The sequence below is a fragment of the Anabrus simplex genome, chromosome 14 (genome assembly GCF_040414725.1).
Source record: "Anabrus simplex isolate iqAnaSimp1 chromosome 14, ASM4041472v1, whole genome shotgun sequence".
NCBI lineage: Eukaryota > Metazoa > Arthropoda > Insecta > Orthoptera > Tettigoniidae > Anabrus > Anabrus simplex.
Window position 1 is genome coordinate 43919527 of NC_090278.1, and position 25803 is coordinate 43945329.

Consider the following 25803-nt stretch of genomic DNA (forward strand, 5'->3'; position numbering starts at 1 on the left):
CGGTTGAGCAGTCAGTTTGGAGGCAATCTTGCAACATGGCCATAAAGCTACCCTTCTTTTCCTTGCAGTATGTTCATAGGGCTCACAGTTATGTTGCCTTCGGAATTCCCCATCTTCCTTTATCGGGCCTAGGATCTTCCTGAGGATTGTCCTCTCTCAGACTTCCAATTTCTCTACCAGACCTCTCCGGTTTAAGGAGAGGGCTTCTGGTCGTATGACTGATGTGTAGTGTTTAAGTTTCAGGTTGTGTGACAGGCATTTCTTGTTCTTAGTTGATAGGCTAGTTCCAACTTCTTGACTCTCATGGACAATGATGCTCTTTCTGATAAGTTAGGTTCAATCCATTTGCCGAGTTGTTATTATTATTATTATTATTATTATTATTATTATTATTATTATTATTATTATTATTATTTCTTCTTCTTCTTCTTCTTCTTGCGTTCCGGCCTTCTAAGGACCACGTTACAATTTCAATTGTTCCTCCTTAGTTGTTCTTTCCTTTTCTTCCAGTATTCTTTCATTGTTTCACTGTGTTTCTTTTTCCTGTCTTCAGTCCACTTTGTGCCTGTTTTCTTTTCCTTCCTCCCTTGGAATCCTTCCATTTGTAAGACTTTCTTCCTAAAAATCTTTCTTTCCAATAATTCTTCTTCTCGTATGTTGTTCCTTTCCAGGTCTTTCTTGACTTCTTGAATCCAGGTGGTAGTTGATTTCTTTTCCCAAAGGTACTTGAAGATTCGTTTAGTTAGTCTATTGTCATCCATTCTGTAAATGTGTCCAAGAAATAGCAATCTCCTTTTTCTTATTGTTTCTGATATGTTTTCTACGTTCTGGTAAATTTCATTGTTACTTCTTAATTTCCAAAACTCTGCAATTCTTGGAGGACCTAATATTTTCCTTATAATTCTTCTTTCTAATATTTCTAATTTATCAAGCTTGCAGTTCAGTGCTAGACATTCGCTGGCATAAAGGCATTCTGGTTTCACTACTGTGTTGTAGTGCTTTATTTTAAGTTTCCTTGATTATTATTATTATTATTATTATTATTATTATTATTATTATTATTATTATTATTATTATTATTATTATTATTATTAACCTGATTATCATACATTGACTTTCACGTCTGGCTCCATGGCTAAATCTTTAGCGTGCTGGCCTTTGGTCACAGGGGTCCGGGGTTCGATTCTCGGCAGGGTCGGGAATTTTAACCATCATTGGTTAATTTCCCTGGCACGGGGGCTGGGTGTATGTGTTGTCTTCATCATCATTTCATCCTCATCACGATGTGCAGGTCGCCTACTGGTGTCAAATGGAAAGCCCTGCTCCTGGCGAGCCGAACCTGTCCTGGGATCTACCGGCACTACAAGCCATACGACATTTCATTGACTTTCACGCTGTCCGGTTGGACTTTCCCTGAGACCAGCATGGGAACAAACAGACAAACGTTCCACACTGCGAGCAGAAACTGCACTGTCCTATCAGTTCCCTGATCCTCACTCAAGCGCCATGATAAATGCCCCTTAAATCCCTGTACTGATCTATGGATAGGTCTTTGCTCCTTGCTGGTACTTCCTCCTTTCCTATTTACATTCCCTTCTTGCCATTCTTTCTTCTTTTGTTTAGCATCCTGCTTCACTTTTTCATTTCACCCTTTCCTTCACTCTCGCCAAAGTTCTGCCACAAATCTTCTCTTTACAGCTTACAAATGTGTTTTAAAATTTGCTCTATTCTTCTTCTGTTTCTGATACAGGGATGTGCTGTTTTCATTCCTCCTGAAACTTTTATGTTCTTCTGTCTTATTTCTTTTAATCTCACACTTTTAGCTATTTTCAGTTTTGCTACCACTACTCTGTGTCTCCATCAAACACCTCTTCCGATAGTGCTGTTGCATCCAATAACAGTTTACGATCTATTTCTAAAAAAAAAAAGATATACAGCAGAACCCCTTTTAACCGAACTTCGCCTAACCGAAACCCGGCTTAATCGAAATGCTCTGGCAAAATTATATTTTAATATTTTGTTTTTACCCCCTTTTCTAGCCCTCGATATTAGTAATTATCTTGCTGTATGTGCTGAGAGCTAATAGGCAAACCCTATTTTGGCAATAGCAGTTCTGAGAATCGAGTTAGAGCAGATGATGGATTTAATGCATAGGAGGTAAGATTGATTTCGATTTTTTATTAAAATACAATACCGCACGCTTTAATTACAGTACTGTAATAAAATTACTGTATACGGTATTCAGTTCAGTAGTAACAAAATAAACTGTTTTATTTCAGATTGCTTTGCACTTCGTTGGACAAATTAATGAATCTACACCAGCTGATGTACTGTTGATTAAACAGCGGCGCGACATAGCTGCACGACAGTGCTGCGCCAAGAAAATTCACAAGAAAATCACTGATTTTATACAATGAGTGACATTATGTAAACATTTTAATGTTAATATACAGTATGCATCTTTGCTTAACAGAGTTCTGCAATTTTATTTCAACATTTAACTTCCGAAAATATTTACCTTGTGTCATCTGAAAAAATGCATGAACCGAAATGGCTCCGCCCCCTTTATTTCAAATAAACAGGGTTCTACTGTAACTGTTTTTGTTCTTTCACCCCAGCCATATCTAGTGATCTTTCTAAATCAAGTGTCATCCACAATCATTCTGTTTTACTCACAAAAATCAATCAGCTTATCTCCCTCGCTGCTTCTTTCGCCATATCCAGTCACTTCTTCTTTACCAATTGTCATTTCCAAGCTGCGCATTGAGGTCTCCCATGACTATCACTTCCACATCGGTGATTACTTCATCGTGTTTTTCCAACAGTTCCTCTATATTTTCCTCACTGTTTCCAGTTTGGGTTGCATGAACTTCAATGAAATCTTTCACTCCTTCTTCGGTTGTCAGTTGTACTCTGATTAATCTATCAGTAACGTAGTCTACCCTATCCACATTTTCATCAAGGATTTTGTTAACAATCATTTCTACTCCATTGAAACCATTTTGGAGGATCCAGACATCTCGGTAGAACCACCAACATGACAAGAGATTGCACAAGCAATGAAACAAATGAAGAGTGGCAAAGCCCCAGGTGTAAATAACATTATCCCAGAAGCCCTAAAGGTAGATCCAGATTTAACAGCGGAAATCATGGAGCCATTTCTAACACTAATATGGAACGAAGAACACCTTCCTGAGGAATGGAAGAAGGGTGTCCTCATCGAGATACCGAAGAAGGGTGACCTCTCAGATTGCAGTAATTGGAGGGGAATGACGCTGCTCTCATATGGGGGGAAAAGTGATGTCAAGAGTCCTACTGAACAGAATAAGCATAGCCGTTGACAGGAGACTACGTCAAGAACAGGCAGGTTTCTGAGAAGGTCGGTCTACTGTGGATCAGATTAACACACTAAGGCTATTCATTGAACAATTTGTTGAGTATCAGACATCTTTGTGTATACTTTTCATTGGTTTTGAAAAGGCCTTTGACTCTGTCAACCAGAGGAAAATGTGGAAGGCTATGGAAAAGTTCGGAATTCCACAAAAGATAGTCCGTCTTATACAGGCAATGTATGATGGATATACTTGTCAAGTAGAACATAAAGGGAAGCTGTCTGAACCTTTTGCTGTACAATCTGGAGTAAGACAAGGATGTCTACTGGTGCCAGTCTTGTTTATCATGACACCGGATTGTATGCTGAGAGAGGTAACGAATAGAAAGTGTGGCATTCAGTGGGGATTTAATAACCGATTGGAAGAACTAGATTATGCAGATAATCTCCGTATTCTTGCAGAATGTTTTTGGGACATTGAAATCAAACTGAATGACTTAAAAATAGAAGCTAAAGAAGTAGGCTTAAAGATTAATAACAAAAAGACTAAGGAAATGCGCATAAACCATCGTAACAATTGTAGCTTGACTCTAGATGGAATGGATATAGAAAGGGTAGAGGAATTTTGTTACTTGGGAAGCATGGTAAGCCAGGATGGAGGTGCTTTTAGAGATGTGTTGAGTCGTATAAATAAAGCCAAAGGAGCTTTTGCACAGTTATGACCAATATGGAGATCCCCTCACATTCATATAAAAATGAAGCTAAGGATATTCAACTCACATGTTAAATCTGTTTTACTGTATGCAAGTGAGACCTGGAAAGTGACCAAAGACATTACCACAAGGTTACAGACTTTTATAAATCCATGTTTGAAGTACATTATGAGAATATGGTGGCCAAAGATCATCTCAAACAAAGACTTTTGGGAGGCCACAAGTCAAAGTCCCATACAGGAACAGATAATGAGAAGAAAATGGAGATGGATTGGGCACACCCTGAGAAGACCACAAGAAGGTATCAGAAGGCAGGCATTGAGTTGGAATCCACAAGGCAGTTGCAGGCAAGGCAGACCGAGGATTACATGGAAGTGAACCATGGACAAAGAGATTGCTGGAGTGAACAAGACATGGAGGGAGGTGAAAGCATTGGCAGCAGGTAGAGCAAGCTGGAGAAATTTTGTCAAGGCCCTGTGTTCCACCTGGAATTAAAGGAAATAAGTCAAGTCAAGAGATTGTCAGCTTACATGTCTGAGGCATCGGAATTTTCTTGTGTCAAAATTTTGAAGCTGATTGTCAACAACTTAAGGCTGAGAACATCCAGTTTCACCCTCTGCAAGGCCATCAAGTGCTAAAAGCTAGAAATAGTTTCTTCCAAATACGAGTATCAAAGCCTTCGGAAGAATATTTTCTTGTGAAAATCTATGCATAAGCAAACAATTTTCAGTTAGTGACAACAAGGAATCACCAGCACTTTGGCAATGGAGCTTCCCTCAGGATAGCAGGTGTGACAGTAATTGGTGCCGCTGGGCTGAGTGGCTCAGATGGCCTTCTGACCCTACTTGGCTCAGTCCGTGGTATTTGAAGGTCAGTGCCCCATGTCAGTAGATTAACTGGCATGTAAAAGAACTCCTGCAGGACTAAATTCTGGCACCTGGGTATCTCTGAAAACCATAAAGGTAGTTAGTGGGATGTGAAACCAATAACATTATTATTATTATTATTATTATTTGTATTGGTGCCCTCTGTGTCCATACTCGGGTTCCAAACAGTATTTGATGTTTGTTCCAATAGTTTAAGTATCTCGGTGGCGTACTTGATCACAGCTGGAACACTGCTGTTGAAATAAGGTCCCAGATTGAGCAGGCGAGGACTCCTCTGTAACGGGGACTTTAAGATTAATCTCTGTCTTTCTTGGACCCTAACAGAGGACACCACCGATAGTCTTCAATGCTTTGAGATTTGGAAGAGGCTTAAATGAAAATTCTAGACCAGGTCATACTACTACTAATATTACTACTACTACTACTAAGAGTGAGCCAATATTCAGTCAGGCTATTATACTCAGTATGCAGCAGTACAGTAACCACATCTATCAGAGTTGATTGGCAGTAAAAGAGACAAAGAACATTACAATAAACAATGGTCAATGTAATATTATTGTTGATGAATGTTATGCGCTTTCGATATTGTAGGCCTTCACATTAGCTTTCTTCCGACTCTGAAATACCACTCTTATCATAGTCGGTACGGTAAAAGTGAACGAAACATAAATGATCGGAAAGTGCAGTCTCTAACTTTTGTTATGCAGTACTTTTTGATAGGGCCAACAACGTAGGTATTTAAAAATTATAGGCACCTTCCCCTCAACTACAATTCCACCCAGGGTGAATAAAATTATTTATAGCTTAGACTGTAGTTTCTTATTTCCCAACTCTATATACCTATTTTCATTAAATTCTGTTAACCCATTTTCTCATGGCTCGACGTTGATATGGACTTAGCAACAAAAATACAAATTCATGAATATCTGTATTATCATAGCCGGTACGGTAAAAATGTATAAGACATAAATGATCAGAAATTTAGTTCTATATAACTTTATTCATGTAGTATTTATCAATAGGACCTCTAACAATAGAAATATTTGAAAATTGAAATTTTAGGCCTTCCCCTAAACTACCATTTCACTCAGTGTGAATAAAATTATTTATATCCTAGATTGTAGTGGCTCATCCCCAGACTTTACATACCAATTTTCATTAAATTATCTTCAGCCATTTTCTCATGATGCTTGTACATACATACATACATACATACATACATACATACAGACAGACAGAAATTACGGAAAAGTAAAAAGTGCATTTCCTTGTTACTGTGGACATGATCAATACGGAAATACCATTCTTTTCAAATTCTGAGCAATGTACAGACAAAACTCTTATTTTATGTGTCACTATCACTATCAGCCATATTCAATCGTTTTTACGATGTGGCCTCTTTAAGTCCGAAGCAAGGTAGGTTTTCATGAGGTCTCTCCATCTGGGACGGTCTTGAGCGATGTTCTGCCAATTGATCCCAGTAGTCTTCCGGATGTCTTTATCCCATCTGTCCGGTGGTCTTCCCCTTGGTCTGAGATGGTCTTTCGGACACCACTCAAGCACAAGCTTTGTCCACCTACCATCAGTTCTCCGAGCAACATGTCCTGCCCACTGCCATTTTAGGGTAAATACCCTTTCTAAAATGTCACTGACCTTTGTGACTGACCTGATGTAATCTGCTCTCTTCCTGTCTTTCTTTGTCAAGCCTAGCATGAACCGTTCCATAGCTCTTTGGGTTGTTCTGAGTTTTTGCTTAACAAACTCGCTCAATGTCCAGGTTTCACAACCGTAAGTCAGTACGGGGAGAACACTCTGGTCAAAGACTATCTTCTTTAGGTGGGGTGGCATGTTGGATTTGAAAATTGAAGAATTTCTTCCGTAGGCTTGCCATCCTAGTTTGATACGTCGGAAGATTTCCGGTCTTAAGTCCCCTTTCATGTTTACAAGTTGCCCAAGATAGACAAATTCATTGACCTGTTGTAATGTGGTGTTTCCCACATGCAGCTTTCCTGCTGGGGCCCATTTGTTAAGCATCACTTTGGTTTTAGAAAGGTTCATGGTTAGTCCCACTTTTTGACAGGCTGAGACAAGATCTTGTATTAGAGTTTGTAGTTCATCGATGTCGTTGGCCAAAAGTGTAATGTCGTCTGCAAACCTTAAATTGTTCAGCCTTTTCCCATTGATTTTGATTCCTGTGCTTTGCCAGTTGATTTTTGACATGGCCATTTCTAATACGGCTGAGAACAGCTTGGGAGATATGGGGTCCCCTTGCTTAACACCTCTTTGAATGGGAAAATCCGTGGTTGGCACATTGATGTTCACGAAGGCTGAAGAGGTTTCGTAGATATGCTGGAGAACTCTTATGTAGGCAGCATCGGCACTGTGTTCAGCTAAGGCTTGCAAAACAGCAGCGTGGCTCACCGAGTCAAAAGCCTTTTCAAAGTCCACAAAGGCTAGACAGAGCGGCATTTGATATTCATTACTTCTGCTGATAACTTCATGAAGGGTGAGTATATGGTCGATTGTTCCAAAACCTCGGCGGAAACCTGCTTGTTCAATTGGTTGGGCAAAATCAAGCGTTGAACTGATTCTATTTGCACAGCCACTCATGTTGTTTTATAACTGGGCAATTCTATACATATAACAACGTTTTAATCTGTGTTTTAACTGGACTTCATGCTTCATATCATGTTCATGCTGCACCATTTTAACATTCAAGATTGACAAGACGCTAACAAGCCACGTCATAAGATCTAAAGACCTTTTATTTACTTATTTCAACTTGTCCTCACCTTATTTTCACTGTTTGTAGGTGTGACTGAAGATGTCCTATAAGAGGACAAAACATGTATCACGAGTATAGTCTAATGTAGTCTTTTCAATAAAGACAATTACAGTATTGTAAAGGTGGAATTATAAATTTAAATTTTCACGAGTTGATACTTTGACAATACGAGCTTTAGTATGAAATTTAAAACGTGTAACCTTAATTTATTTTTAAACATTCAAAATGATGATGTACTTCCATCTATTGAGTGAAGTGAAATCTAAATAAAGAGCTTGTTGTGCATGTGGTAGTTTTCATATGTGTAACAGTGATTTTCCGTATGATACATTAACTCCGTGATAGTAGCAGTCCGGCTATGTTGACCACCATGTTTTTTTAATGTTACGATCTGAGTATCAGAGTCACGATTTGCCTCATCTGCTTCCCCATTTCACAATCCCATGCAACCCCATCCCCTGTCCTATTCGTATACTATTCACATCGGGAGGGATGAAGTCCCTCAACCTTCCTTGTTGGTCGATTTTCATTCGACCATTCTCTCTATTTGGTGATAAAACTTAAGTTAGTGATGGAGTGACGATCTGGATTCTTCAGAACAATGAATAGGAGAGAGCTTTTGTGGGTTTTATCTGGTTGCTTTTCTGCTGATGTCTGGAGGAATATAACCAGTCATATTTAGATTGATATGCTTGCCAGTAAGAATGCCCTAGAAGTGGCTTTTTTTCAGGATGAAGACATCTGATTACCAGACATTTTCTCAATATTTGCAGCTGTACATTTATGACTTATGGATGTCATGTTGGTTCCATGTTGACATAATGTACATTTGTGTAAATGTGTATAATTTCACTGTTGTAAAGGTAGACTGCAGGCACAAGTAAGTAAGTAAGGAATACTCTTCTGTTCTAGATAATGGAGCAGCTGCCCTTCATCAAATGTGAGCCTGGACCTGCAGAGTCACCCTCATCTGTAAGTTCTTATTGTCCTTCTAATATAATATTGTGAGCTATCGAAAGAGATTGTTTGTGTAAGGTTTACAGAATCAAAACTCACAAGTAGTTCACCATTTACTTTGTGTTTTCTTAAAGGGAGTTTCTCTGTTGTGCACTGTTTAGTATTGAATACAAAATAATAAAATACCTGATTATTATTCCATTCTAGTGTTCTAAAGCATAGCCTATTCATACCACCAGTTCCCTTATGGAAACAGTGGTTGCATACATGCAGGAAGAACTTTAGAAATGCAATATGCCAGTATCGAGGTCTGCTCGAACCTAACCCGTCCTGTAAAAAGACTGCATTGGCATATACTGAACACGTCACAAACTCAATAAACCTCTATGTTCTGAATCACAGAGTGGTTTATAATTTGAAACTGAAGCATCACCAATTTCAAACATTTAAGGGATTTTTTTTTTATTAATTCCTAGTTTGAATATCACTTTTGTCATATGAGCTGAATCAAGGTCATTACAAAGGTTCTCGGACTACTTTCCTTAATGCGTAAGATTTTTGATATCATTGGGTTTCTCACTCCAGCACTTCTCCCATTCCAGCTGTTGTTGCAGAAGGTGCGGTGCGTAGAAAACAAAACCAAGAACGTCAAACAGAAGTGGGACTTGCCATTGCCTGAGAGTATTACTGATGAATTTCACAAGTGTCATCAAGAAATAAACTGCTAAAGCGAGTGGATGTTCCTTGACTAATCACAGGTGGTGTGAAGGAAGGACCTTCGTAGACACTAGCCAACACGCATATGCTGCGAACTGAAAGTGACCAAGAAGTTTGAGTGCAGCTGCTGTTAGCTAAATCATCACTATTCCCAGGCTGTTATCCAATCCAAGTGAAGGACTCGTCATGGTTAAAACAGCCAGAAGAAGACAAGCTGGAAGACAGTGAGGATGAAACCGCAATCCTAGCTGAAACGAAGAAGTTGAACCACACAATGACAGTGTTAAGCCTAGAAATGACAAGAAATTCAAGCTTTTCTCAATGAGTTAGGGTTGTGGAATGGATTCTTAGATTCTGTAGTAATGCAAGGAAGATTAACTCCCATGCAGGTCCCGTACATTTTTCAGGAATAAAGGCAACAGAGCTGTTTGTCGTCTATGGTATTCAATCAGATTCATTCCCAGCTGAATGCATTAACGCCAATGGGATAAATTATGTCAGGGACGAGGAAGGTCTCATCCCAGTGAAGACTAAGATTGTGATGGGTGAGGATCAAATGAACTCAGATACCCATTTTTGCTGCCTGAGAAACAGGAAATAGTTGAAGCAATGATTATGGAGCAACATGGACTTCATTGTCATGCCAGTTTGCGGTTTTTAATGGCCTATTTTTTTTCTAGTGGCTTTACGCTGCACCAACACAGATAGGTCTTACGGCGACGATGGGATAGGAAAGGCCTAGGAATGGGAAGGAAGCGGTCTTGGCCTTGATTATGGTACAGCCCCAGCATTTGCCTGGTATGAAAATGGGAAACCACTGGAAACAATCTTCAGGGATTGCCAACAGTGGGATTTGAATCCACTATCTCTCGGATGCAAGTTCACAGCCGCGCACTCCTAACCAAACGGTCAACTCACCCCGTAATGACCTATTTGAGGAAAAGGTATTGGATAGGAAGACTGTAAATAAGGTGATAGCAATTTGTCTGCAGTGTAAATGTCATAAACTAAAGAATACTGAAACAGAGTTTGCATCTCTCCATAAGTATCACGTAAATGATGCCAATGTTTTTAAAGTGGTTGGCATTGACATGTCAGGACCATTAATTCTGAGAGGTAATTCTAAGGTATGGATTGTTCTGTACACCTGTGCCGTCTTCCGAGCAATCCACTTGGAACTACTTTCGTCATTAAGTATGGAAGCTTTCTTTCTTTCATTAAGAAGATTTATCGCTAGAAGAGGCCATCCATTCGTTATCTATTCTGACATTGGTACCAATTTTGTTGGGGCTTCCAGTGCACAAAAAGCCTAGATCTCCAAGCACTTCAACAACAATCTAGGTTTCAAGAAATAGAGTGGGAGTTCAATCCCCCTACTGCGAGTTGGTGGAGAGGATGGCGGGAACGTCTGATTCCTTTTGTTGAGACGAATGCTTGGAAGGTCTGTACTCACTTATGAAGAATTACTGACTTTGCTCTGTGACATACAGGCTGTTATCAATGGACATCCACTGACTTATATATCAGAGGATACGGAAGATTTAAATACTTGGACACTATTGATGTTTCTTAACGATGTTGGAGAGGGTTTTGTGCAAGTTATTGATCATCTCGAGAAGAAGAAGTTCCAGGCATGCCTGTGCTAGTTTTTTATTTATTTAGCTTATGGCTAGTACATAACTATACATATAATGTTAAAAAAAAATCAAACAATATAACACCTCAAACAATCAACCAATCTCAAAAACAGGTCATAAGCTTAAATCTAAACTGTCCAACCATTGTACAACCCCATCAGAAGCACACACAAACTCCTTCAGCTGACCAGAATATGACCTCCTTGGACATTCAATGGCAATATGACGGATGGTCTGTATCTTCTCACCACAGTCGCACTCAGGGGAGGAGCACATACCCCACTTATGCAACAGTGAACCACATCGACCATGATTGGTACTGACTCTGTTGAGAAGAACCCAAGTTCTTCTGGGGAGATTAAAACCAGGTGGTGGGTGTTGAAGACTAAAGAGGGTCTGCCATTCTTCCGGAGCTGTGTTGGTCCACTCCAATTGCCATTCATTAGAAACATTGAAGTTGCTATTGATGAGTTCTCTTGCAGTCTGAATGGGAGGAGATCTTGATTTCAGATGTCTATACCTTACAACCATATCTTCATGAATGGGAAGACTTGGGTTCATTGTTATCTTCCTGAACTCGCATATTAGGTTGTTTTGCCTGTGTATTCTTGGAGGTGTTATGTGGCTCAAGACTGGCAACCAAAAAAGAGGAGTGGATCTGACTGTCCGTAAACAATGTGCATCGTCTGATTTAGAACATCATCAATATTCTTAACATAAGGGCTATTCAGCCAAACAGAAGAACAACACTTGGCTGTAGCGTATACCAGTCCCAGTGCTGACGACCTAAGAGTGGATGCTGATGCTCCCCATGTAGAACCTGCAAGTTTCTGAATGATATTGTTCCTGGTCTTCAGTTTAGCAGCGGTATTCATTAAATGTTTTCTGAAGGATAGTGTTCGATCAAGAGTTACTTCAAGGTACTTGGGGTTAGGATTGTGTGGTAGAGGAGAGTTGCCGAGGGAAACATTCAAAGTAATGTTTGCCTGCCAGTTATTACGGTGAAAGGGACAGGTTTCTATTTCACTGGTGCTGGGTATCAAACACCACTTATCAAAGTACTCACTTAAAATGTCAAGGTCTCTGTTTAGAATTGCTTCTATCTCATTCACATTGGATTGCTGAGTAACTATTGTTAGGTCGTCCGCATAAGCAAATTCGCATGATGTAGTGCCAGGTATATCGGCAATGTACATATTAAACAGCAATGGAGAGAGCACAGATCCTTGAGGGAGACCATTGTTGAGTTTTTTAACTTTACTATGTTTGTTACCCATAACTACCTGGATCAATCTATCTGATAGCATGTTATTTATGAGTTGAGACATTACTCTGCATCCAACGAGTTTAAAAAACTTATACACAACTCCCTCTCTCCAAACCGTATCATAAGCGGCTCTAAGGTCTATGAACACTGCACCACTGGGGGTGATGCTGATTCCTCCCCGTGGAGCCCCTGGATAGGTACAGGTAACTGTGTTGCCAGTACTGAACTGAACGTCAGCTTTTGGTAGCCAGACTATCACTTGTGATCTCCTGGCTAATGGTACACGAAACGAACGATACTAGCTCTTTTCAGAGCCAATCTGCAAAGCCCTTGGGAACTGTTCTGAGAGTCCTTCAAATCAACATCGAAGGAATCAGTAGATCTAAAAGTGACTACCTTTCCAAACTGGCATTGGAAAATAATGTTGATGTGATATGCACTCAGGAAACTCATGCCTCTGATCAATCTCAGCTTCGTTCAAGAGGAAACATTCCTGGATACAAGTTACTGGGAGCTACTTATCATCAGTCTTATGGAACTGCAACCTTTGTTCGAAATTCCATCACCTGTACTTATTTAGTCTTTGCTAATTCTGATGCAGGCATTTTCAACATCACTACAAAAGTTAATGATGTATTGATCATAAATATTTATAAACCTCCAGGAATTCAGTGGCCTAACAATGTTCTTCAAACAATCTCTCACCCATCCATCTATGTGGGTGATTTCAATAGTCATCATACTCTGTGGGGTTATAGATATAGTGATCAGTGTGGAGAAAAACTTATAGAGTGGGCAGAGCTTTGTAACATGCAACTGATTTTCAATCCAAAAGACAAACCTACATTCAAGTCAGGAAGATGGGACTCAGAAACCAATCCTGACTTGTGCTTTGCTTCATGTGATCAGGGATCAAGCTTACCTGTGTTTCGTAAAGTTGTTATGAACATTCCACATAGTCAACATCGACCTGTCCTTCTGGAAATTGGAATGCAGATTCCTATTATAAGATCTTCTCTACTCCCTCGCTGGAACTTTAGTAAAGCTAGCTGGGAGAGCTATTCAGCTGATCTTGACAGTACCATATGATGGATTCCTCCTGAGGTTAGTAACTACTCTAGGTTTGTGAAAGCTATTCTAACGTGTGCTAAAAGACATATTCCCCGTGGAGTGAGAAATGACTTTATACCAGGGTGGGATGAGGCTTGTGAAGTACTTTATGAGGATTTCCAGGAGAGTGGTGAAAAAGATGTAGCTGACGAGCTCCTTCATAAACTAGATGAAGCTAGACGAAGCAGATGGAAGGAAACCATAGATACACTGGACTTCAGACACTCAAGTAGAAAAGCTTGGAGTGTTCTAAAGAAGCTGGGAAGAATACCTCACAGTCCCCAGCTGAAACCAGAGGTTTCACCTAATCATATTGCCAGTCACATTGCCAGTTTGTCCAAATCCAAGCCAGACAAATTACACAAAAGGTTTATAAAAAAACGAACTGTTTCGTTTGAAAAAGGAGTACACTACTTCTTCCAATATTTCTGCTCCTTTTACTGAGCAAGAGCTTTTGCTTGCCTTAAATGAATTGAAAAATGGAAAATCCCCAGGTTTTGATGGTATACACCCAGAATTTTTGAAGCACCGTGGAAAAAATGTAAGGAACTGGCTAGTGCAGTTTTTCTCAAACATACTCCGAACAAGTCAACTCCCTTCAGAGTTTAAACGAACTAAGATACTAGCTATCTTAAAACCTGGTAAACCTACGGATTCTGTCGAAAGCTACAGACCAATTGCCTTAATGAGTGTCTGCTTTAAGCTCTTGGAACGGCTTATCTACAATAGAATAAGCCCTCTAATTTTTAGATTCATTCCAATTGAACAGGCTGGTTTTAGACCTCAACGTAGTTGTGAATATCAGGTGCTTGCTTTGACAACACATATTGAGACAGGTTTTGAAAAGCAGTTAAAGAGTGGAGCAGTGTTTATTGATCTAACAGCTGCATATGATACAGTGTGGAGAGAAGGTATTGTGTATAAGTTCTTTAAACTGACAAAGTGTGGTCAAATGTGTAATGTGAAAATGGGAACTAATATTTACTGGACATAACTGAATTATTACATCAAAGCATCTAAGTGTATTTATTTATTCATCTGTCATGTCGACTTGTGTATCCAGCCGTTATCTGTATTATCGGCCATTGTTGGAAATCTTTCCTAACTGTGGAAGTTACCAGACCAATTTAATTCAAGTTATCTATCCATTATTGTCAGGCATTTGACTGGACTCTGTAATGCGCCGAATTATCATTTGTAACTTCTGCGCACTTTCGCGGTGCGCGCATTGAATTATGGGACTGGCGACTCGGCTAGCTCGGTGTGAGCTCGGTAGTCTGCAGTAGTCAGCTTGCCGTTACTCTCCAAGATGGCTGTGTTGTATGGAGCTCCCAAGCAGACGGTTTGGCGAGAAGGGAAAGCTATTATAATGGAGCTTGACTCAGGCGGTTAAGGAGTAATGTGAGGGCTAGGCCCTGTTATTTTTTTTTGAAGTTATTCAGTGTGCTCCAACCTTAATATTTTCTTAATGTAACATGTAAACTTGGTGCAGTGTGTTATCCGTTATCGGTATTAAAAGTTTCAAGTGTCTTGTAAGTTTGGATATCTTTACTCCAAGTAAGTACTGAAAATTATAATTTATTGAAGGGATCCCATTCGTTCAGGCACCAGTGTGAGTAATTTCATCGTGGACATGAGCAACATTATAAACGACAATTTTGGTAGAGTGCAACCTTGTAAGCAAAATTTGATATCTGTTTGAACTGAAACCGTTTGAAAAAGAAAATTTAATGTAATGTAGGGAGCTCGGGATCGCTAGTTATGCATCTATGAGGTGATATTTTGTGTAAGTGATTTTGTCTTACGTTTTTGTCGGGGTGCATTTTTGCCAACTGTGTTTCTTGATATTCATTATGATGGCGATTATTATTATTATTATTATTATTACTTTTATTTTTTGGTAATTCATTTCGGTGCGTGTTTTCTCCCTTAGTGTTGTCCTGGTTGGTTGTTATTGCTGTCTGATTTTGTCCTATTGCCTTCGTGGCTGGTTATCTGTACGTGATGATTATCGCATTGTTACGGGCCTCAATTAATGACACCTCATATTCGCATCGTAGCGCATTCCACGGCCCCCTCTGTTCTAAAGTATGTAAATCGCTGGTGAATTAATTAAGTAAGGCTAATGTAAACTGGCACTATCTCCTCTTGGATAAATAATAATTATTATTATTATTATTTTAATAACTTAAAATCTTAAAATTGAAATTTGCTGGTCGAAATTAAGTTTAATAATGGGAGTTTTCTTTCGTTGTCTTATTATCTTTTCTCCCATTGTTTGGGTTCCTTGCTTTTGTCTTTATTACGTCATGTCACCCCTTCTTATCTTATCTGATGATACGTTAATATTTTGGGTGGCTTTGATGATTATTATGGGATCTTGGCTTCGCGTCGGTAACGGGTAGCTTCTGTTTGGTGTTTCTGTGTCCCTTTATTATTTTTATGAGTGCACCGTTAATTGTAAATTTCCTTTAATATACTTCATTTTGTTGGGGTTGCTGTGTACTATTATCTTATCGTGTTTTCATCTAGCTCGTTTCTTTAGTGTAATGTTTATTCGCGGTTGGAGCCACTAAATTTTCTTCTTTTTCGTGTGTCCTTGTGTGCGTCTTGTAATTTAGTATTTAGTAGTGTAGCAAATTTCAGTTTTAAAGTGATTTTATATCGCGGGCCCGCATATCGGTTGCAACCAAATTTTAAACAATTTTAATGTTTCTATATGTATGGTAATGAGTTATTAATGAATTTTCAAACCTTAATGCTGGCGGAAGCCTATGTTTATGTGAGCTTCATTTTTCCTTAATTTCAACCTTATTTTAAAATACTATTTTCCTCATCTAGTTTGATTGCATTTTTTAAATTTTAGAAAAAGAACTATATATTTTTTTATTGTTCTTATTTTATACCATTTTCAAATTACATTTGGTTAGTAAATTTTCTTCATTTCAAATTTATCTGGTGTGTCATTTAGTAGCTAGCAATATTTACCTGGCAACCTGTCAAAGTTATGTAAGATCCTGGCTTTTTAATTCTCGCTTGTGCCTTCCACGCTTCATATTTTATGCTACTGCCTTTCGGTAAGTATTGTGCTTGTTTTCTTCTTGATGTTTGTGCTTTTCTTGTGAATGTTTGGTTTACTAATTGGTAAGGTTGCAGTAGTGAGTGGTAGCAATTCGCTGTGGTTACTGTTATTGTTATTCTAACACCTTGATAAGTTGCCCAGGTCAACATTGCTAGTTGCTCAAAATAAAATAACTGGTATTTAAACTTGTATTTGTAAGACCAAGTGTAAAGTCTAATCTAACTGTTGTCTGTTTCATGTCAATCATGGAGTCTCGCCCCTTGCCAGTTCCTAGAATGTTGCGGAAGCTGGAGTTAAGCTATGAGGTGCAGATTCGCGGTAGGAAGCCATCCGGTACTATCCAGGGTGACGTAGAATTACTTTCAGAAATTGCTGATCTCCCCATTGTTGTACCTGACATGTCAGAAGCAGAGATTGGTGAGTCTGTTTTGTTCATTACTGATGCCTTAGATGAAATAAGTGAATTAACTGAAGCCTTTAAAACATCTCAACCTTCAGAGTACCAGGTTCAGAGACAAATAGCTCGTGTAACGCATTACACGAATCGCCTCCAGGATCTGTTTACCTTAAAAATGGATCGGTCCACTCTGAACCAATGTACTGTGTTGCTAACTAGGGCTGTTAACATATCTGCTGATTTGAACGTCATCATGCAAACTCTTAAATTGGGAAGTATTAATATTAATGCTGGTTCTCAAGATAATGACCCCAATATTTCTGCTGCTCATGATTTTAACCAACCCATTTCTGGCTCTGTTTTGGGTAATCACTCATTAGCTGCTTTTCATGGCCAACCTGTATTATTGGTTGATAATCCTGGCATGCTAAGGTGCGATAATGTGAACCCTGTTTGTGAGTTGCTTAAAGGGGTTAACAAGTTGTCCATTGATTCAATTGAGGAAACTGTGTCCTTTTTGAGATTACTGGTCGAGGTAAAAGAGACCGCAAATTGTTTTAAACTTAGCTCTTCCAGTGTATTCCGAACCCTATTTTCCCATTGTGTTGGTATCCTTAAATCTGAGATCTTAGAAGCTTGTTCGGGTGATACGACCTTGGACCAATTTCATGATGGAATTTTAAGGAAGTTTATACCTTTCAGAGCGCTCAAGGATTTAACAGCGAAACATTGTTTTCGGGTACAGTTGTATTCTGAAAGCCTGTTTAACTATGTCAATGACCTTAAGTTTTATTGTAATGTGTTCAGGCTATCTATTGATGAGGCAAATATGGTAGATAGTATAATGAGTGGTGTATCCCCTGAGTACTGTTCATACCTGTCCTTTAGGAAATGTCCTGAAACCTTTAGTGAGCTGAAAGTGGCTTGTATTAAGGCTGAAGAAGCCAAACATGGTGATAGTTGTAGACCTGTTAATGTACCCCCTCCAACTGGTCCTTCTCCTAGGCAGTCGTCTGGCCTGAACGCCAGTAGTTTAGGTGCTGTTTCAAAAAAATGTTTTGCTTGTGGGTCTAAAGACCATCTGAGGAACAAATGCCCATTGGTAAAGAGGAAGAATTTGCCTACTAGTAATTTTCCTAGCCCCCAATTTCAAGGCGTTGCTTACCCGGTGCCAAATTATCCACCTCCCTCTGCTAATTTCAACTTGAGTAATACTAATCAGCGCATCTGACTAGGTGAAAGTACTGATAACGCAAGCCCCTCCATGAGTAATTTGAATGACCATGATAATACTTATGTCTATGATAATGATGTTGTTTGTCCTGGTGACTGTAAAAGTATTTCAGGGAGTGTCCATTCTAAAATTCCGATTATTCCTGTAGAAATCAATAATGAGCCTACATTTGCACTAGTGGACTCTGGCAGTGTTACCTCTGCTATTAATTGGTCTTGGTTTTCTAAAAATCAATCTGTCTGTAAATTTCCGAACCTTGAGCCCCTTTCAACTGTGTTTCATGCCGCTAACGGCTCTGTCTTGGATGTTAAAGGTTATGTAAAGGTCAAAATTCGTATTAATCATTTCACCTGGAAATTTAATTTCATTGTGGTCGAAGGATTATCGCATGATGTAATTCTTGGTTACGACTTTGCTGTTCATGTAGGATTAATTCTTGATGCCCATAATCGTTGTCTGTCTTTCAAGTTTTGTACAGATTATGCTCTGCCATTGGTCAATTATCTCCCTTGTTCTGGTAAACATCTCTGTTCTATTGATGCACACGACCAAGTTACTGAGGAAAAATGTGACCTGAGTCATTTAACTAGTGAACAAGCTCAACTGATACATGAATTGTGTGATGAATTTCCTGAGGTATTCACGGATAAGCTAGGGGTAACTAATGTGCTTGAGTATAAAATTGATGTGAGTGACACCATCCCTGTTCGATCTCCTCCCTATCGTCTATCTCCCCCACGTATGAAGGTTCTGAAAGAAATTATTGATAAGATGCTTGAGGAAGGAGTTATCAGGCCTTCAACTTCTGCTTATGCGTCCCCCATCTTCCTAGTCCCTAAGCCCCAAGGTGGCTTCAGGCCTGTGATCGACTACCGATCTCTCAATAAGAAGATTATCTTGCAATCTATTCCACTACCTGACTTGCATACTTGCTTTTCATTCTTCTATGGTGCTAAATTTTATTCTGTATTTGATCTCAATCAGGCGTATCACCAGATCCCTCTGGCCGAGGAAAGTAAGCATTTAACCGCATTTATCACGGACTGGAACTTATACGAGTACGAACGAATCCCGTTTGGCCTCAGTACGGGCGCAGCTGTGTTGTCGAGACTACTAGATTCCATATTGTCTGACATTAAGTTCAGGTTTGTGTACAATTATCTTGACGATGTCGTCGTGTACTCGGAAACCTTTGAGGAACATCTCTCTCATATCAGGGAAGTGGTTCGTCGCTTTAAGCAAGCTGGTCTCACTGTCAAGCGATCTAAAGTTTCCTTTGCGCAGCCTCGTATGTCTTTCCTGGGTCATATCGTATCACCTAATGGTGTAGCTGTGGACCAGAGTAGAACCCAAGCCATCTATGATTTTCCAGTACCTAAGGATCAGAAGGGAATAGCCCGCTTCGTTGGTATGGCCAATTTTTTTCGAAAATTTATCCCAAATTTTGCCCAAATTGCTGCTCCCCTTAATGCCCTTCGGCGTAAGGATGTTAAATTTGTCTGGAAGGAACCTCAACAAATTGCTTTTGATAAACTTAAATCTGCTCTGGCAAACGCCCCTGTCCTGGCTATTCCTAACTTCTCAAAACCTTTCATTATTCAAACTGATGCTTCTGGTTCAGCCGTTGCTGGTGTCCTCCTCCAAGAAGATGAGCTAGGTAGAAGACCCATTGCTTATGCCTCGCGTACCCTGAATTCAGATGAAATGAAGTATTCCATATACGAACTTGAATGTTTGGCCGTTATTTTTTCCCTTGAAAAGTTCCGCATGTATGTAGAACACTCTAAATTTCTTCTTGAAACTGACAACATGGCACTTAGTTGGGTATTAAATAGACCTAAGCGCACGGGTAGATTGACCCGTTGGGCAATCCGCATCTCCGCCTTTAATTTTGATGTTCGCCACATCCGTGGTACTGAAAATGTTGTAGCTGATGGATTGAGTAGGATGTTTGGTGAAAAGCCTCTTCACCCTCCTGATTTTGATGTCAATTCCCTTCCTAACCATTCTGCATGCCAATCCAATTGCATTAATGCTATCTTGACTGACTCTCCGTTGCTGTTCCATGATATGTCAAAATTGCAAGCTAGTGATCCTGAAATTAGTTCCATTGTTAAACAACTTGAAGATGGTAACGTTGTTAAGCCTTATAAGCTTGTTAACAATGTCCTATGCTGCAAGGCCAGACATGACAATAAGTACAAAATTGTGTGTCCTCAAATCCTCATCCCTGAAATCTTTAAGTATTACCATGACTCCCCCATGGGAGGACATTTAGGTGTTTTCAAAACTTGTCAAAAGATACGAACGCATTTCATATGGAAGAATATGGATTTTCATATTAGGGAAATGGTCAAAGCTTGTAGACTGTGTAGTATAAGTAAACCTAGTTTGAATACCCGTGTTGGGTTGTTGTCCTCATCTCACCCTACTAAACCAATGGAGAGACTGTTCATTGATTATGTCGGAGCGTTCCCATTAAGCTCTAAAGGAAATCGATTTGCACTAGTGTGTGTTGACGGTTTTACCCGTTTTACTTGGATTTTCCCGACGAGAAAGATGGATGCTCAGACCACTATATCTTGTCTCAATTCGATCTTTTCTGTATTTGGTCCTCCTAAGTTTATTGTGTCTGACAATGCTAGATCCTTTGCATGTAACCTGTTTAGGAAGTTCTGTTTTGATCTCTCGATATCTCACGTCACCACTACTCCTTACTATCCCAACCCCAGTTTTGCTGAAAGAGTTAACCGCAACTTACGTGCTGCCCTCATTGCATACCATCATAACCAACAATCTAAATGGGATTCTTGTATTCATTGGCTTACTTATGCGTTTAATTCATCTGTTCACGAGTCTCATGGCCAAACACCCATGTCTTTAATGCTTGGATTTACCCCATTTTCCCCCATTTCTAATGTGCTTAACATTGATTCCCTCCTCCCTGATGATCCAGATCCGGAGGAGATTCGTAAAATGTGGAACAGAGCTAGAGCAAAACTTGTTGTTTCCTATGATAATGTGCAAAAGAAGTATGACAAAGGACGCAGGCCTACCAATCTATCTGTGGGTGACACTGTTTTTGTCAAGTCTTATCCTAGTAGTAAAGCTGTAAATAAATTTTCTGCTAAATTAGCAGCTCGTTATCACGGTCCTTGTACGGTATTAGAGTTCTTAACTCCAGTATCCTTGTTAGTTAACGACCCAATTGCCAAACGCATTAGACGTGTACACTTGAGTCAAATTAAGCCTACTTAATCATCAAAATTTTGTAAACATATTTATGGTCATGTAAACTGAATTCCTTAAAAATAGCGTGTATTATTTTCTTCAAAATTATGTAACTTACTCACACGCAAGATACATTGTCAGATATTACTATCGATGACAGACTATGTAAATTATTATGATTATAAACTTCAAGTGACATCAAAACTTATACATCTAAATTTTCAACGGTATCCTCCATCAGACATTTTCGAGTGCTACTTCGTTTCGGCTGTTCGAGTGATTAGTTATGTGCCATGCCACGACGCCATTAATGCCTGTGTTGTGTATTTCGACCTGCAAAATTATTTACGGTCTTTGGAACATTATTCTGTGCTCCGACATATTATGTTGCAGTTTGTGTTGCGCGCGCTTTTCCAACCATGCAACTACCTTAAGAGAGCAAGAATGTATGATACCTATGGTTGCCTACTACACTCTGTACTGGTATGATAATCCCACTCTGTGTCATGTGCTGTCAACTTGTGTGGTGTGTGATGAGACGCTGGCCACGTTGCATCCCATTCTGTTCACACTCAACATGTAATCTGCTAGTATTGTGTGAAGGTCAACATTCCTGCAACCAAGTAAGACCATTCCTTGTTATTTGAACCTGAAAAAAAAAATTTTGGTGTCTCTCTTCCTGTATCCAACGTATGAAGATTTGTTTGGACATTGAAATTATACCATTGGCATGCTATCCGTTGTTTTGGACTTGCGCCTCCCCTGTGTTCTGGCTTCGGGAGGGGAGGACTGTAATGTGAAAATGGGAACTAATATTTACTGGACATAACTGAATTATTACATCAAAGCATCTAAGTGTATTTATTTATTCATCTGTCATGTCGACTTGTGTATCCAGCCGTTATCTGTATTATCGGCCATTGTTGGAAATCTTTCCTAACTGTGGAAGTTACCAGACCAATTTAATTCAAGTTATCTATCCATTATTGTCAGGCATTTGACTGGACTCTGTAATGCGCCGAATTATCATTTGTAACTTCTGCGCACTTTCGCGGTGCGCGCATTGAATTATGGGACTGGCGACTCGGCTAGCTCGGTGTGAGCTCGGTAGTCTGCAGTAGTCAGCTTGCCGTTACTCTCCAAGATGGCTGTGTTGTATGGAGCTCCCAAGCAGACGGTTTGGCGAGAAGGGAAAGCTATTATAATGGAGCTTGACTCAGGCGGTTAAGGAGTAATGTGAGGGCTAGGCCCTGTTATTTTTTTTTGAAGTTATTCAGTGTGCTCCAACCTTAATATTTTCTTAATGTAACATGTAAACTTGGTGCAGTGTGTTATCCGTTATCGGTATTAAAAGTTTCAAGTGTCTTGTAAGTTTGGATATCTTTACTCCAAGTAAGTACTGAAAATTATAATTTATTGAAGGGATCCCATTCGTTCAGGCACCAGTGTGAGTAATTTCATCGTGGACATGAGCAACATTATAAACGACAATTTTGGTAGAGTGCAACCTTGTAAGCAAAATTTGATATCTGTTTGAACTGAAACCGTTTGAAAAAGAAAATTTAATGTAATGTAGGGAGCTCGGGATCGCTAGTTATGCATCTATGAGGTGATATTTTGTGTAAGTGATTTTGTCTTACGTTTTTGTCGGGGTGCATTTTTGCCAACTGTGTTTCTTGATATTCATTATGATGGCGATTATTATTATTATTATTATTATTATTACTTTTATTTTTTGGTAATTCATTTCGGTGCGTGTTTTCTCCCTTAGTGTTGTCCTGGTTGGTTGTTATTGCTGTCTGATTTTGTCCTATTGCCTTCGTGGCTGGTTATCTGTACGTGATGATTATCGCATTGTTACGGGCCTCAATTAATGACACCTCATATTCGCATCGTAGCGCATTCCACGGCCCCCTCTGTTCTAAAGTATGTAAATCGCTGGTGAATTAATTAAGTAAGGCTAATGTAAACTGGCACTATCTCCTCTTGGATAAATAATAATTATTATTATTATTATTTTAATAACTTAAAATCTTAAAATTGAAATTTGCTGGTCGAAATTAAGTTTAATAATGGGAGTTTTCTTTCGTTGTCTTATTATCTTTTCTCCCATTGTTTGGGTTCCTTGCTTTTGTCTTTATTACGTCATGTCACCCCTTCTTATCTTATCTGATGATACGTTAATATTTTGGGTGGCTTTGATGATTATTATGGGATCTTGGCTTCGCGTCGGTAACGGGTAGCTTCTGTTTGGTGTTTCTGTGTCCCTTTATTATTTTTATGAGTGCACCGTTAATTGTAAATTTCCTTTAATATACTTCATTTTGTTGGGGTTGCTGTGTACTATTATTTTATCGTGTTTTCATCTAGCTCGTTTCTTTAGTGTAATGTTTATTCGCGGTTGGAGCCACTAAATTTTCTTCTTTTTCGTGTGTCCTTGTGTGCGTCTTGTAACTTAGTATTTAGTAGTGTAGCAAATTTCAGTTTTAAAGTGATTTTATATCGCGGGCCCGCATATCGGTTGCAACCAAATTTTAAACAATTTTAATGTTTCTATATGTATGGTAATGAGTTATTAATGAATTTTCAAACCTTAATGCTGGCGGAAGCCTATGTTTATGTGAGCTTCATTTTTCCTTAATTTCAACCTTATTTTAAAATACTATTTTCCTCATCTAGTTTGATTGCATTTTTTAAATTTTAGAAAAAGAACTATATATTTTTTTATTGTTCTTATTTTATACCATTTTCAAATTACATTTGGTTAGTAAATTTTCTTCATTTCAAATTTATCTGGTGTGTCATTTAGTAGCTAGCAATATTTACCTGGCAACCTGTCAAAGTTATGTAAGATCCTGGCTTTTTAATTCTCGCTTGTGCCTTCCACGCTTCATATTTTATGCTACTGCCTTTCGGTAAGTATTGTGCTTGTTTTCTTCTTGATGTTTGTGCTTTTCTTGTGAATGTTTGGTTTACTAATTGGTAAGGTTGCAAAATGTTGTGTCTGATTAACAATATGCTCTCAAACAGAATTATCCAGGTAGCCATGCATACAAATCACAGCAAAATAAAGGTATTTAACAATGGTCTACCTCAAGGATCTGTTCTCTCTCCATTACTGTTTAACCTGTATATTGCGGACAAACCTGTCACGAGCTCTCGTCAATTTGCTTATGCCGACAATCTGGCAATAATTAGCCAGCATGTGGATGCTAATGTGATAGAGAGAACTTAAAATGCAGACCTGGATGTTCTGTGTGCATACTTCAAAACGTGGTGCTTGAAACAAAGCCCTAGTAAAATGGAAACCTGCTTCTTCCATTTAAATAACCGACAAGCGAATATCACTTTGAAAGTGTCACTTGATGGAAGTCTTCTCCCTCACAATGCCAACCCCAAATATCTTGGAGTTGCTCTCGACCGAATGCTATCATACAGGAAACATCTAACCAACCTAGCAGCCAAATTAAGGTCACGCAACAACATCATCCACAAGCTTGCTGGCTCCACGTGGGGAGCTTCTGCATCTACTTTGCGTACTTCAGCTATGGCGTTGGTGCTTTCCACAGCTGAGTACTGTTCTTCAGTTTGGATCAGATCAACAGCTCTCATACTAAAAAGGTGGACTCGGTCTTGAATGAAACAATGCGTGTCATAAGTGGCACAGTAAAATCTACTCCTCTTTTCTGGTTGCCAGTGCTCAGCCACATAGAACCTCCTAGAATTAGAAGATTGAACAATTTGTTGAGAGAATACAACAAGATATTAACCAATCCTGATCTCCCTATCTATAAAGATGTTAACGTCAGATTGTCACCTCAAATCAAGATTTCCTCCTATTCAAACAGCACAGGAACTTGTTAGGAGGGATTTCAATCCGAAAACTGGCAACAAGAGTGGAACAGCGTAGCTCCGATTCAATGGCAGACACTGTTCAGTTATAAGAATCTTCCAGCTGGCTTTGATTTGCCCTGCAAGACATGGGTAGCCCTCAACAGAGTACGTACTAACCACGGGAGATGTGGTTCAATGTTGTTTAAATGGGGTATGAGATCATCTCCAGCCTGTGACTGTGGTGCAGTTAAGCAGACCATCAACCATATTGTCACCGAATGCATTGGAAGGGCATTCACTGGATCCAGCCAGGACTTTGTGGTGGCTTCTTCTGAGGCCATACAATGGCTACAGAACTTAGATCTAACTCTTTGAACCCTTTTACTTGCACGATTGTTTTCAATGTTATGTGTTTATTTTGTAATTATGTATATAATATTTCGTGCTGTATATTTAATCTTTGTATTGTTTTGTGTACATTACCATATGCTAATAATAATAATACTGCACCACTCTTCAGTCGTTTTTCAAAACCTGCTTCAATGTGGGTTGTTAACGCAAGAACTTCGTCTTCACAACTACGGTTAGGTCTAAAACCGGCTTGTTCTGCTGGGAGTGATC

General features: G+C 39.2%; 1 protein-coding gene across 3 annotated transcripts in view; it reads left to right on the forward strand.

Moving 5' to 3' along the window:
• LOC136885215 (zinc finger MYM-type protein 1) overlaps nucleotides 1-25803 on the forward strand; it is a 103512-nt gene that overhangs the window by 6528 nt on the left and 71181 nt on the right. For all 3 annotated transcript variants that reach the window (XM_067157650.2, XM_067157651.2, XM_067157649.2), the window contains exon 2: nucleotides 8629-8688. In XM_067157650.2, the coding sequence (XP_067013751.2) occupies nucleotides 8632-8688 (57 nt within the window). In that variant the 5' untranslated portion in view covers nucleotides 8629-8631. The remainder of the gene's footprint in view (nucleotides 1-8628; nucleotides 8689-25803) is intronic.